Genomic DNA, 14,829 nt, shown 5'->3' on the forward strand with positions numbered 1-14,829 from the left:
ATATTTGCATAGGAATTCTTCAATATGTCTAAGTGGCTATCTTAGCCCTTCTGCAAGTTCTCCAACACCATTATGAATCCACTGAACAAAAAGCTTGTGCCTCTACTAATTTTACATCTTTTGGATCACCGCTGGCCAGAGCATCTTGAGAGTCCTTGAGAGAACTGAGCATAATGTCCAACTTAGGAGTAATGAGACTCCTAACTTCTCCAACTTTTCCAATTATCCTCTCCTGGTCATGGCTCAGACTTCTTATTTTCTCAAGTAATGATATTACCTAATTTTCATGACTGCTCAATGATACTGACAAGGGATTAACTGACTGATATATGTGTTCAATATCATTCTCATGTACCTTAGACTTCTTCTCAATTTATGTGGTGAACTTGGTCAAAGATAGGAATGATTTATATAAGTTCCCACCTTTAGACAATGCATCTTTCATGCTCTTCACGCAGTCATCTAAATTTACTTTGTCCTTGGCAATCATCCTTTTCAAATTCTAGAGCCTCTTTGCATTGAATTCATTTTTGACCTTCTCCTTAGTAGACTTCTTAAAAGATTCAAAATGTGTATTTATAGAATTAATCAAACTCTTTAATTTCCTAGATGGAGTATCAGAAGTATCCTTTTGAAATGAGGGCATCCACTTTTCAAAAACACCGGTTGCCAGGGTTAGCAACATACTATCCTCTGTATGAGATTTCAAAATATCCTCACTGGCTTTTGCTTGGGAAAATGATGCAAGTTGAAGCTTTTCAATTGGAGAAAGAGAAGCAAGATTAATCAAACCTTGAAGAAACTCTAGATCATCAATGACTTGCTTTCATTTCCATGTCTCTACAATGTCTTTCACCTTAGTCTTGACTTCAACTTAAACCTCCATCTTTTCTTTTTCAACATCCTTCTCAGGAATCAAAGGATTAGAAACATCAACCAAAGGATTGTCAACCTTGTTCTTTCCATTATCTATTTTCCCAGCTTCTGCATCCTCAACATTAACCTCTACCTACTCAATAGTCTGGACTTATGGGACTAAAGTATTATTTACTGTCTGCTCGGCTTATAAATTGACCTATGATGGCATGTTCTTCTCTTTTGGATTATATTTTTCTTATCCCTTGACCTGATTAACTTCATACTGATTATCTAACAATTTTTTTGTCAAAATATTCTCTGTTTCCCTTGCAAATTCATCAATCATATCTAACATGATTTTATTTACTCTATGCTTACTCCTAAATTCATTCTTTGCTAACTTAAGTAATCTATCTATCTCTTCCTTAGAAATGACTAAACATAAGTTGACTAATATATATTCTTTCAAGTTATCATCATGCTTATTTTTTGTTTGGCTTCTAGCATCCAAAATGTCATACAAGATCTTTGGTATGACTGTCATTAGTTTGATCAAATATTTACTATATACATTTAAGTATTGTACAGTTGCTTCTTCCAAATTTATTTTCCCGAATTCATCAAAATTGTCATACCATTCTATTAATGGCTTCAAGTTACCATTCTTAACAACTTCATTCACAATATGTTCTAATGTTATAGGAGGTACAATAGTGAATTTACCTTATTTCAATGCCTCATCAAACTCAGATGTCTTGGATTTCTTATTGGATCTTGTTCTACTGGAAGGCTTCTCCTTTGTGATCTTGGTGACTTTTGGAGCTTTGGCCTTCACTGCGTCATTAGATTCAGTCTCTTCTTCATTCATAATCATAAATTTGACTGTCTTCCTCTTCTTCTCTCTACCACCGGATGGCTTGATTGAATATTATGGCTTGCTTGCTGGCTTTGCAGGACTAGAGGAGGGAGCTTTACTTCTGGCTTGAATTGTCTTAAGAGTTTTTATCGGTTTGGTCTTCTCCACCTTCATCATTTTCTCCTCAGAGAGAATGTTCTTCTCTCTGACTTTCTAGATAACCTTCTTGGTCATCCCCATTCTCTCTACAAGAGCCTCAACCTCTTTCTGGACCTTCTTTTGTATTACAGGCTTCTTGAACTGTTGATGCAATTTTAGGATTTTCTCCTTGTATGTGCCAAATCTCTCCTTATTCGGGTCCACCAGTTTACTCAACATATGTTGTGCATACAGTTCCAAAATTTGTTCTTCCACCTCATAGCCCATTGGCATAATCCATACCATTCGGGCTCTATAGCTTCCATCAAACATTGATCTGTATCTACTATAAAATAGATGGTGTCTTGGTATTTCTCTACAATGGATTTAGGGATTCTTTCCCTCTCATGCATTTCCTTCTGGAAGTTTTTGAAGTACCCCCATATATTCTTATTCTAGACCTTAGAGTCACTGGAATTATATAGGTATTCCCAGATCTAAACTCCTACCGGCCTGTCAAAGGTCCACTGCACTTTGCCAACACTTGGAACCTCCTTCACAAAGTAGAAAAATAAACTTAGAAGCAATGTTCTAAACTTGAAATGATGTTTCTTATTTCCTTTGATCTTCTTTATGTTCTTAATAAGCTCACTCTGGAGAAACTCACAAAATTCATATTTCTTATTCTCCCACATCATTTCATAAGCAACATATATGGTAGTTCCAGAAACAAAATTTTCTTTGCTGGAATAATAGATCTTATAGCCAATGACCATTGATGTAAACCTGATACATGCTCCAGGATGTTATTAATTGTCATTGTCTATTTATCAAATTTCAACCCTATTGCTTTAGTCACAATGTCATTCTTCACAACCTTCAGGGATGGCAGTTCTCCGGAGGCACATAATCCAGTTACAGCTTGAATAATTATCTTTTTAATTTTGTGGGGCTTGCCTAACCAATTGAATTCATCATGTACTTGACTCAATATGATCCAGATGTTCATAGGGAATTCTAGTTGGTGGGGGGTGAAATTCAGTTGGTCGAGATCCATTCTATTCATATAACATTAGAAACCTAACGAACTGCGCGAAACCCTTATTTTCTAATTCTTGAAATTTTGGTTTCAATACTGAACTCTTATTTGATAGTTGATTATTGTACAGATTCAACATTTGCAAGCTTCCCAATTCTTAAACGGGATAGTGTATATATACCCTAATATATTCAATATGTATTACTTCATAGGGAAATGATGAGAACACTCTCTTAGGCTCATCTTCCATAGAGATGAAGGGATGATTCTTGAAGTTAGGTTGTTCACACTCAGTGATTTAAACAACCAAAGGAGTTGCACTATGTTGTCATCGATTTCAATTGGACTAAATTGTGAGACAACCCCTATGAAACTTGTCTATTTTGTATTTCACGTACTCCGAGATTGTCCGAGTTGCCTCGTAAGACATGCTATTTTTGCGTCTTACTCTAGTGTCTTTTCAAGTTTTAAAGATAGCTTTTATTTTGGGTTTTTAGTGTAGGTTGGGTTTATAAACCCGACGTGCAAATCCATTGCCTCAACTAGTAGGTCCGGTTTTATTTTCCAACCTATAGGTTGGTCTTGATTGCATATCAGAGTTTAAAGTTCAACATGCAAGTGTTTGCATGTAATTGCAGAACAGAGTTTAAACTCTGACCTGCAAGTCTTATATGTCCACATGTTGGGTTTTAAAACCCGATGTCCAGTTCTTTTTTCTACTTTGTTTAGGCCAGTTAGAGTTTAAACTCCGACCTGTCAGTCGTATTTCCTACAGGTCAGGTTTTAAACCTGACTTGCAGGTGGTGTGCTTAGTCCATTTAATGCACTTTTAACCCTTTTTTATACGATTTTAGGTTTTAACTTGGCATTTTTAAATCGGTAATTTATCTTCCTAAGCTCTAAAAGGTGTTCTTTCATCGAGCAAGTGCATGGATTTTTCTCTCTTTGGATTTTGTTGATCTTTGGTTGATTTCCTTTGATTTCTTGGTGAAAATAGGTAGGTATGTATTGTATTTTCATTTGTGCATGCTAGGGTTAGTTTTGGTGCCTTTTTTCTTGCTATTTTTGTTAGGGTTTGGTTTTGTTGTCATTTTTATTTGATTGCTTAAGGTTTTTCTTTTTTTTTTCATGTTGGGATATATATCCCAATATTTCTTTCCCTGCCTGTATTTTGTTGTTTCCTTATTACATGTCAGAATTTAAAATCTAACCTGTGTAATGACCTTCCCCCATGAACAGCAGGTCAAGATTTATATCCCGACTTATTTTTTCCCTTTTATCATTGTGTCTTACATGTCAGGATTTAATCCCGACATGTAAGTTTGTTTCTTCCTTTAGTGCAGGTTGAGATTTATTTCCCGACCTGCCATTTTATTTGTTTGTATGTCATGTTGAGAAATAAAACCCAACATGCCAGTTGACCTTCCCTTGAGTACAGGTCGGGTTTTATTTCTCGACCTGCAGCTTTTGTTCCATCCTAGTGCAGGTAGGGATTTATTTCCTAGCTTGCAGATGTGGTTTTTCCCTTTGACAGATCGGGTTTTAAAAACTGATATGTCAACTTTTTATTTTATCCTACACATCAAGTTTTAAAACTCGACACGCAGGATTGACCTTCCTTAGTGCAGGTTGGGTTTTAAGACCCGACCTACTGATTTTTTTTACTTTTCCTCTGAAGGAATTTTTGTCTTCTAGTTTTTGTTTTGATCAACAAGAATGTAACTCTGATGATGTTGATTCTTTGAATACTAATCTTTGGTGTTAAAATGTAGTCTTTGGCAAATGTCTGAGCCCTCTCCTAGCAAATCAATAGGGAAGAAGATGAAATGTGGACCAGATCTGGGACACTGAAATAGGGAATGTTAACATGGAGGAGTTTTTGAAAAGAGTTCAGGAGGCTCCCTCAAGGATGACTTGTCCCATAGATAGCGAGCTCCATAAATATGTATCTTTCCTCGTATTAGCTCACGACCCTGACTTTGTATTAGCAACAACAGAACGCTTTGATCCTAACACTAGACAGATGAAAGATGCAGATGGGAATATAGTCATCTATCTTCAATAAAAATATTTTAATAGTGTTTTCAATAGAAATAAAATTCTGACCTATTTCTCTCTAGTGTATAATTTTGTCATCTTTCAAATGAGTAGAATCAAGGGTTTTTTTTTCATTTGTTGCATTATTATGATGTATGTAATTCTTCATTTCATGCTTTGACCTAAGGGGTCGATTAAATTATTGAGTGGGATTATAGAGTGATAGGGCTTATGCAGGGATTTAGATAAGTAGTTTAAGCTGGGATTGCAAATGAGATATATTGTAAAGCAATATTATCTTAGATCTTATACTATTAGATAAAGTTTTGTCATGTTTTCAGTTTACATTTTGTATCTTAAGGTACCCAATGGAGTAAGGTACTGATCACAGTTTATAATTGTCTTTAAATATCAGTCTTGTGATCAAATTCACTGACAAATCACAATAATTTTTTGGTTATCAGAATACCTTTCATTTCATGTCTGTTATTGTTTATCTTACCTGTCTCATGCTCTAGTTAGGTTGAGGATCACTAAAGGATTTGCCATCCTTGAGCATTCTCCCTGTTGTTAAGATTGCTTATGAGATCATCTGCTTTATTTTAGTGAATCTTTGAGTGTGGTGCAAAGATCAAGAAATTCACTAAAGGGATTACCCTCCAGGGATTTGTAGAGCCCAAAGCGTAGAAGGATTTGCAGAATCCTTGTCAGTTGGTCCAATCCTTGTGATAATTTCCACAATTGAAGTTGGTTGCTTCATAGAAATTGGATTGAGTGTATTGGTGGATTTTAAAGCATAAAACCCAATTTGGGAACCAAAAAATTATACAACCTAATCTTACCCCCCCAATTTACTTTCAAGTTGTTGAGATACCAAAATTCTTCTAGGGAACTTTCCCTTGCCGAGAGGAGAGACTTTATCTCAACATAGTTCTGTGTGAAATATTTATTTTGTCATTAGTATGTTGGTGTTACAATATTCACCCAACAGTTTTTTGGTGACTCTATTGGGGAGCGACGTGCAACCGCAACATAATTTTTAATTTGAGACTCCTCCACGATCAAGATCTCCTTTGCAACAGACAAGGAGTTTTCCTCCTACTACACAATAGTCTCCTATTCCAAGTGAGGCATCAAGTTTGCAAGTTGCGATTATCCCAACTATCAATCATTTTATAATTTCCCCATACAATCCACTAAATACGGTTGTCCAAGGTCCTTGGGGTACCAATTTTGGTCCCTTGAATCTTACGACACCTCTACATGAACTTCCAAAAGGCACATGAAAGAATTTGCCCAAGTTTTTGGGAGATGGTGCTCAACACCCTGATGAGCACATCATTACTTTTTATATTGCATGTGGTGTTCTCAGGGTTGAGCATGAAGATGTTTTTGTAAGGTTATTTATTGAAACTTTGCAAGGTGCAACTACTGATTGGTTCTATCATCTTCCTAATAATTTTAGTACGAATTGGGCTAGCCTCAGAACAAGGTTCAAAGCAAGGTTCAAGCCCACTGAATATGATCATGCACTTTTAGTGCAATTGACTCAAATGAAGAAGGAACCACGGGAGCCTATGAGAGAATTCATGGCAAAGTTCAATAAGTTGTACAACCGCATTTTGGTTGCCTCACAACCTACTGCCAGAAAATTAAAATGTTTTTTTATTAATGCTCAATTATCGGAAGTAATTTTTCTTTTGCATAGGAATAATCTTGGAGATTTGGTTGTTGCACAACAGTTGGCCATATCAGTTGAAGATGATCTTATCCTTGTTGGTAAGATAAGAAAGGATCCTAAAAAGGTTAGGAATAGTCAAATTGTTGATGCATTGTCCTCTTTAACAAATCCTGTAGATCCTATGATTCAAAAGCTAGCAAATGAATTGTTAGCACTCAAGAAGAAAATTTATGCACAAGGGAATGTGTTGTACCATGATGATCCAAGGAGAAAATTCCCTAACAATGCTTCCAATTATGTTTCTCATAATCAAAACAGGTTACCTCCAGCTCCAGAGAGACTTGCATTTGAAGAACCATCTCAAAATTAGGCCACCGATTATTATGAGGCAGAACAAAATGATCTTCCACATTTTGGTGAAGAAGATGCCAATATGACACAAGATAAAGAGGTAGAATTGGCTGGTGACTCTAGAATTTGATATATGTAGTATGAATAAGTTCCTGTGTAGGAAGGACATGATGGAGATTTATTCGCATATTCACTTGTTCGCAAGTTCAAACCAATTAGTTGCAAGATAATGCAAAGAGTGATGATTCAACACAAGTAAAGGATTCTCAGCGCTTGCTAGTTACCATTGCCAAGCATGGAATACCTTTGCCAAATCCACCAAAGGAAAACTCAAATCCTTCAAAAGATAATGTGAAGGATAAACATGTAAGTGCTCCTTAAACTCCTATAAATTTTTCAGTAGCTACATCGAAGACCAATACATCAAATATTTCAAATCCTCAAAGTGAGAACCTTTCTCAATATTTGATAAATTCATTTCAAGCATTTGACATAATAGATCATGCTAATAAAACAAAGTTTCAAATGTCTGAAGTAGAATACTTGAGGTCTGATTTGGATCAGTTTAATCAATTAGTTAATTTTGTCAAAGAAAAAGATAATACCACAAATCCTCCACAAAATTCCAAAGTTTCTCAAAATAACTAAGTGGCCTCACCTCCCCCTTTGGAGAAAATTGAACTATTTTATATTTCATTACCAATTAATGGCCACAAGTTAAATAATTGTGCCATAGATTCTGGTGCATTAGATAATGTGATGCCTGCAAAGGTTGCAAATTCTCCTGGTCTCACCTTGACTAAGACCTTTGGTAGGTACTTTTCTATGGATAATAAACAAGTACCATTGATAGGCTAGATAAAAGATGCACAATTTGCATTTGTTGCATTCCCAGAGAAGAAAATTAAAATGATAGTGTTAGTAGCTGATGTGCTAGCTTCATACGAGATTCTTCTTGGAATTGTTTTTTATAGAGATGTTTGTGATGAGTTGAGTATGGATATGACAGAGGCCCATATTCCTATGAAATGGGAAATCAAGATGTTACAGCTGAAGAAATAATCACAATACACAGTTGTGAAGTTTGATTATCAATGGGCTCAAATTCTTTTTGAGTCATCTAGTATGGGAAATCATTTCTTGTATGTTGATGACAAGTTTGTAGTTGTATCAGAGCCAAAAGACATGGTTTCACTTGAAGAGAATTCAAGTGATGATGAAAGTGTTATTGTTGAGTCTGTGAGTTCTTCAACTCCACAAGAAGGATCTCTCAGTTTTGACACTATCAGTGTAGGTGGTCCAAATGATGTTTAGATGCTGGAATTTGACAATAGTTTCTCTTCAGCCAGACCAAGGGAAGGTATTGTGATGGTGTCTCCTGATGGAAAAATTTTTCCATTTTGTTTCAAATTACAATTTGACAACACTAACAATACTTCTAAGTATGAAGCTCTCATTTTGGGTATGAATGTTGCTCAAAAGAAAGGAATAAAAAATCTTCATGCTCAAGGAGATGCTAAACTTATAATGTGTCAAGTAAGGAGTATTTATCAAACAAGAAGTAATAGGATCAAGCACTACTGAAACCTTATTTGCAATTTGATAGAAGCTTTTGATGCCTTTGATATATCCATTATTCCAAGAGAATTCAATGATAGAGAAGATTCCTTGGAAGTTTCTACTACCTTGCTAATTTCGCATGAGGATTTCTTAGGTCCTAAGTACACTGCTGAGATGGTTTTTTGACCAAGTTTTCCTGATAATTATAAAAATTGGCAAGTGTCTAATGATGATCAACATGTTATGAATTTTTTGCAAACTGTTGATAATTTTGATGATATTTACTTTGAAGGCAATCAATATGCTTCAAGAGATGTGATAGAAGATGGTGATTCTGAAACTGGTGAGAAGTTCTTGCAGCCGAAGGCAAACAAGATCCCTAAGGGTCTTGTATCTCTTGAAACTATCTTTGAAAAACATGATCATTATGTCAAGAAGCAACAGAAGACAACTTCCAATACAATGGAATATGAGCAGGTAAATTTAGGAACAATTGATAATCCAAAAATGATTAATATTGGTAAATGTTGTTCTAGTGAGGAAAAGAAAAAGTTTGTCACATTATTGCAGCAATATTTTGATGTTCTTGCATATTCCTATGATGACTTGAAGTCTTTCCATCCTAAAGAACTTCGTCATGAAATTCCCCTCAAGCCAGGTTTTTCTCCCTTTAGACAAAAACAAAGGCAGTATAACCCAAAGATATCTGACACTATTTTTGCTGAAATTCAGAAGATGTTAAAAGCAAGAATCATCTTTCCGATTCATCATTCCAGTTGGATAGCTAACATTGTGCCAGTGTACAAGAAAAATGGAGAAATCCAGATTTGTGTTGACTTCCTAAATTTGAATCAAGCTTCTTTAAAGGACAACTATCCATTGCCTATCATGGATCAAGTCTTGCAAACTGTTACTGGGTCTGAGATATTGTCTATGTTAGACAGATTCTCTGGATACAACCAAGTGGAGATTGCTGAGAAAAATCAACATACAATTACTTTTACAACCCCATGGGGCAATTTTGCATACCGCAGAATGCCTTTCAGGTTAATAAATGAAGGAGCAACTTTTCAACATGCAATGGTGTTAGGATAACCAGTGAACAACTGGGGGGGGTGAAGCAGTTTAACAGATTATAACTTTTAATCCATAATACAACCTTAAACAAATCAAGTACCGGTAAAGCACAGACAGATGTTGGTAGAAGCAGATACCGGTAAACAATGCAACTTAACAATTAACCAAATAATCAAGGCAAAGCCACCATACCACATAACACCATGATTTTTACGTGGAAAACTCGAAAAGGGAAAAACCACGGTGGGAAGCCTACCCACAGTTAGATGATACTTCTGCAGAAAGTATGTGTTACAATGAGGGGCATGGACTTGCAGGAAGGCACACTTCCTAGAGTGTACTACTCATTACAAAAGAGTCTCACTGACCACAAAGAGGCTACAACCTTCTCAAGATAAATGGACAACAATCCAATAGAGTGAACTGCTAGAAATAGCATCTATCATGGCTGATTACAGTCCTGGTTAAGCTCAATACCAGAGGACTAAATCCTCTTCTGAATCTAATTTGATTACCAATGATCGATCAATTCCTCTATGTGAATGATATTACAATATTTGTACATTACATTCCTTGACCATGACCTTTTTAATAACCATGATACTTTACAAAGAGTTTCCATCTCTTATTTATACAATCCCTAAGGCCTAAACCAATTAGGTCGACCACCTAAAGCTATTACAATAATATCATTACATAATTCCATTTACAATGATATGCCATGTCGGCTTAAGACCAAAACAATAATAACAAATTCATAAATCATCTTTAATCATCCAAGTAATGTGTAGAGTACACGCTAGTATGATACCGGTCCATAACCTAGATAGGTACCGGACCTATTCTAGTTCCACCATGCCAAAGCAATGTATTAAAGCAATTTAAGCATGATCAACAAACATCTTCAGCATCCCGAAATCCTCTAAGAAATTGCACCAACACCAATTGTGCATCCTTTCATGATTCCTTAGTGAAAGCTTTGTCGGTAAAGCCTTAAATCAGTGTTGGTAAGGGTTTACTAGAGTGTATGATAACATCCAATTACCAAGCCAATACCAACTAACCAAAACATGCTCATGGATCATATCACTCATGAAATCCAATATACTTTACTAATCCAAACATGTCAAAAGAGTCCAATAGATAATCTCTTCTACCGGTAACCGAAACTTGTCTATTAGTAACCATCCATATCAGCTAGGGTTGACATCAATGACAAAACATCAATGCAACACATAATCAATTCATCCATAATGCCAACAATCTCCCCCTTTGGCATTGATTGTAACACTAGCTGTGAAAAACATCTAAGTACCAAGAGATGCCAAACAAGTCTCCCCATGTGGAATATAACCAACAATCAATAGCTCTCCCCCTATGAATGATATCTCTGAAAGGTTTAGAATGATTTTTCACATTACCATCACTCCCCCTTTGATATCAATGCTAGAAATCTAACAAAAAATATCAAATCAATGATATAAACCTCTAAATCTAAAAGATGACTACTCCCCCTAAGTAGTAGCACCACTCATCAGTACCAGAATGAATAATGTTTCTGATAATACATGTCGAACTGATGACAAACTTCATCAATCAAGTCTTTGCCGGAGGGGCATAAACCCTTAACCTATCTCTCAAATATTCAAATGATTCCTTAGACAACAATTTAGTGAATATGTCTGCAATTTGTTCTTTATTGTTCACATAAACCAATTTGACTTCCTTTGCTTCTACCCTGTCCTTCAAAAAGTTATACTTTATTGAAATATTCTTAGTCTTAGAGTGAAATACCGAATTCTTAGACATGTCAATAGTTCCAGAGTTATCACAGTAGATAACTACTGGTTCACTACAATTTACTCTGGTATCCTTCAACATTTGCTTCATCCACAAAACTTGAGTGCAATTAGTTGTTGCTGCAACGTACTCAGCTTCTGTAGTAGATAAAGAAATGCATGACTATTTTTTTCTTATCCATGAAACCAATTTATTTCCAAGGAAGAAAGCTCCACCAGAAGTGCTCTTCATATCATCAGTATTACCTGCCCAATCTGAATAAGTATATGCACATAAAGTGAAATCATCATTTTTGAAATACCATAAACCATATTTTGTTGTTCCTTGCAAATACTAGAATATCCTCTTTACTGCACATTCATGATTTTCTTTAGGATTACTTTGATATCTTAAAACAATACTTACTGCATTCATAATATCAGGTCTAGTCTGAGTTAGATATAACAGACCACCAATCATAGATTGATACCTTGTCGGATTTACCAGCGTAGAAGTATCCTTGATAGATAATTTCTCACTTGTAGCCATATGAGTACTTATGGTTTAGAGTTCTCCATACCAAAAATTTTCAACAATTCCCTCATATACTTAGTTTGACAGATAATAATGCCTTTGTTAGTTTGATTAATCTGCAAACCTAAGAAAAAATTCATCTCACCAATCATGGACATTTCAAATTCATTTTTCATGTTGTTAGCAAATTCCATGCACAGTTTATCTTCTCCTCCAAAAATGATATCATTAAAAAAAAATTCAATAATTAGAACATCATTATCAGTGATCTTATAATATAGATTACTATCAACACTACCTTTAGTAAAACCAAGCTTCAAAAGATATTTATCCAACCTTGCATACCAAGCTCTAGGAGCCTGTTTCAAACCATATAAGCTTTCTTCAATCTGCAAACCATGTCTTTGTCATCTGTCAATGAAAATCCATCAGGTTGCTCAATCTAAACTTCTTCCTCAAGCTCACCAATCAGAAATGCACATTTGACATCCATTTGATAAACTTTATAGTTCTTATAAGCTGCATAGGCAAGAAATAGTCTAACAGCTTCAATTCTAGCTACAGGTGCAAATGTCTCACCATAATCAATTCCTCCCATTTGAGAATATCCTTTACAAACCAATCTAGCCTTGTTTCTTATAACTTGACCATCCCCATTCAGTTTATTTCTAAAAACCCATTTAGTTCCAATAACATTCTTATTTTTAGGCCGAGAAACTAAAGACCAAGTTTCATTTTTCTCTATTTGATCTAATTCATCTTCCATAGCCTTTAACCAATGTTTATCCTCACAAGCTTCAATAATAGTTGCTGGTTCAACTTGAGAAATAAGACATACCTCTTCATTTTCTAGTTTTATTCTTGTCATAACTCCCTTGTTTCTATCTCCAATAATTTGATCTTTAGAATGATTTAATCTTACATACCTTTGTGTCTTTTGAACTTCAGGTACACTGCTCTGATTGAGTCAAAGTTATTCGTAGTCTTTCTTTGCTTGTAAGTAAAACTGTTGTGCATTCCTTCTTTGGTAAAGTTAACTTCTTACGAAGGTTCATTCCAAACATTGCTAAACAAAATCATCACATAGTTGACATGATGAAAGGAAAATCTCTTTTCAAATGGAGTCCCGAAGGGAGAGAGCTTTTAATGAAATTAAAGAGGCTATTGCTCATGCTCCAGTCTTGTTATGTCTGGATTATACAAAGGAGTTCACAATATATAGTTATGCATCTGATCACACTTGTTCAACTATATTGATGCAGAAGAACAATGAAGGTATTGAGTCACCCATCGCTTTTATGAGTCACCCTTTGAAAAATCATGAGCTGAAATTATCTATAATGGAGAAGCATACCTTTGCTATAATAAAAGAGGTAAAACATTTCAGATTCTACATTCTCAATTCTCATGTTATTTCTCTTGTTCCTGATACTGTTGTCAAGTCTATTCTAACACAGCTTGGAACTAAAAGAGGCAACTGGGTTGCAAAAATTTAGGAATATGACATGGAGATAAAGCCTACCAAGTTGGTTCATGGTAAAGGTTTATGTCAATTAATTGCTAATAATAAGTCTAACTAATAAATAGTGCTTGGGAATGAAGGTATGATTGAGGATCTTCCCAAGGTTTTGTTTGTCAGCACCACTAGTGAGTGGTATTTTGATGTAGAATACTTCCTTACGTATGGTGAGTTTTCTTCACATTTGTCATTCAATGAAAAGCATACTTTGAAGCTGAAAGCAGTAAACTTTGTCCTTTGTGACAATGGTTTGTATAAGAAAGGCATAGATGGAAATTTCTTATGTTGCGTTGATAAGGAACAAGTTAGATTACTTGAATCATTTCATGATCTGGCTTGTGGAGGGCACTTTTCAGCTCCAATCATGGCACACAAAATTTTGTGTGCAACATACTACTTGTTTAAGGATGCATGTAGTTGGGTCCGTAAATGTGAGCAATGTTAGTAGTTTGTTTGTAAGCCTAAGATGGCTTCTTTACCTCTCAAGCCAGTAGTAATTGAAGAGCCTTTTCAGCAGTGGAGGTTGGATTTTGTTGGACCAGTGAATCCCTCATCCAGTGAATACCACATGTACATACTCACTGCAACAAATTACTTCACCAAATGGGTGGAGGCAATTCCCACTAAGAAAGCTACTTCAACAATGGTTTCTCAGTTCTTGAAAGAAAACATTGTTTCAAGGTTTGGTGTTCCTCGTAAGATAGTTACTAATAATGCTTCTTGCTTTTTAGCTTATGAGATCATTGAATTTTTTTATCATGGTTTTACCCTTTCACATTCATTTGACTATTATCTGCAGGGAAATGGTCAGGCTGAATCAAGCAACAAGAACTTGGTTACCATTATCAAGAAGCTTGTTGATGAAAAACAAAGGACTTGGCATAAAGCTCTTCTTTATGAGCTTTGGGTGGATCGTATCATGCCCAAGAGGGAAACTGGTGTGTCTCCTTTCCAAATTTTGTATGGAATGAATGTCAAGATTCCTATCACATTGGAACTTCCATCTCTGAAGCTTGCCAAGGCTGTTAATCTTAGAGGATCCAGTTAATACTAAGGGGGGGGTGAATCACTACTAACAATAATTTGAAATCAGAAACTCAGACTCATAAAACTTTCACCAAATCAAATATAGATCAACACTAGAGTCATTTACCAGTACCGGTATCTATTGATACACATCTACTAAATTGATATATCAATGTTGCACATTAAGTTCTCATTAACCATGCATAAATTGAAAGTCAAGAAAATCATCACATCAAAAACATTCACCATATGAACACCATGATTTTCACATGGAAACCCAAATAGGGAAAAACCACGGTGGGAATTGGTACCCACAAATATTTTGCACTTTCGAAATGCACCCTGTTAGGAGCTAAGCCTAGTTAGAAGCTTAC

The 14,829-nt window shown here is 35.5% G+C and overlaps 1 protein-coding gene across 1 annotated transcript; it reads left to right on the forward strand.

The window, feature by feature from the left end:
• The first annotated feature begins 13,895 nt into the window (after nt 1-13,895).
• Nucleotides 13,896-14,477, forward strand: LOC131073769 (uncharacterized). The gene has a single exon (XM_058010267.1). It carries the CDS (start codon nt 13,896-13,898, stop codon nt 14,475-14,477), a length of 582 nt encoding a protein of 193 aa, XP_057866250.1.
• Nucleotides 14,478-14,829: the final 352 nt, after the last annotated feature.

Source organism: Cryptomeria japonica, chromosome 9, assembly GCF_030272615.1.
Source record: "Cryptomeria japonica chromosome 9, Sugi_1.0, whole genome shotgun sequence".
In the NCBI taxonomy this organism is placed as follows: Eukaryota; Viridiplantae; Streptophyta; class Pinopsida; order Cupressales; family Cupressaceae; genus Cryptomeria; species Cryptomeria japonica.

Excerpts from the sequence above, each read along its gene's own strand:
- LOC131073769 (XM_058010267.1), top strand. The coding sequence starts at position 13,896 with ATGGCTTCTTTACCTCTCAAGCCAGTAGTAATTGAAGAGCCTTTTCAG.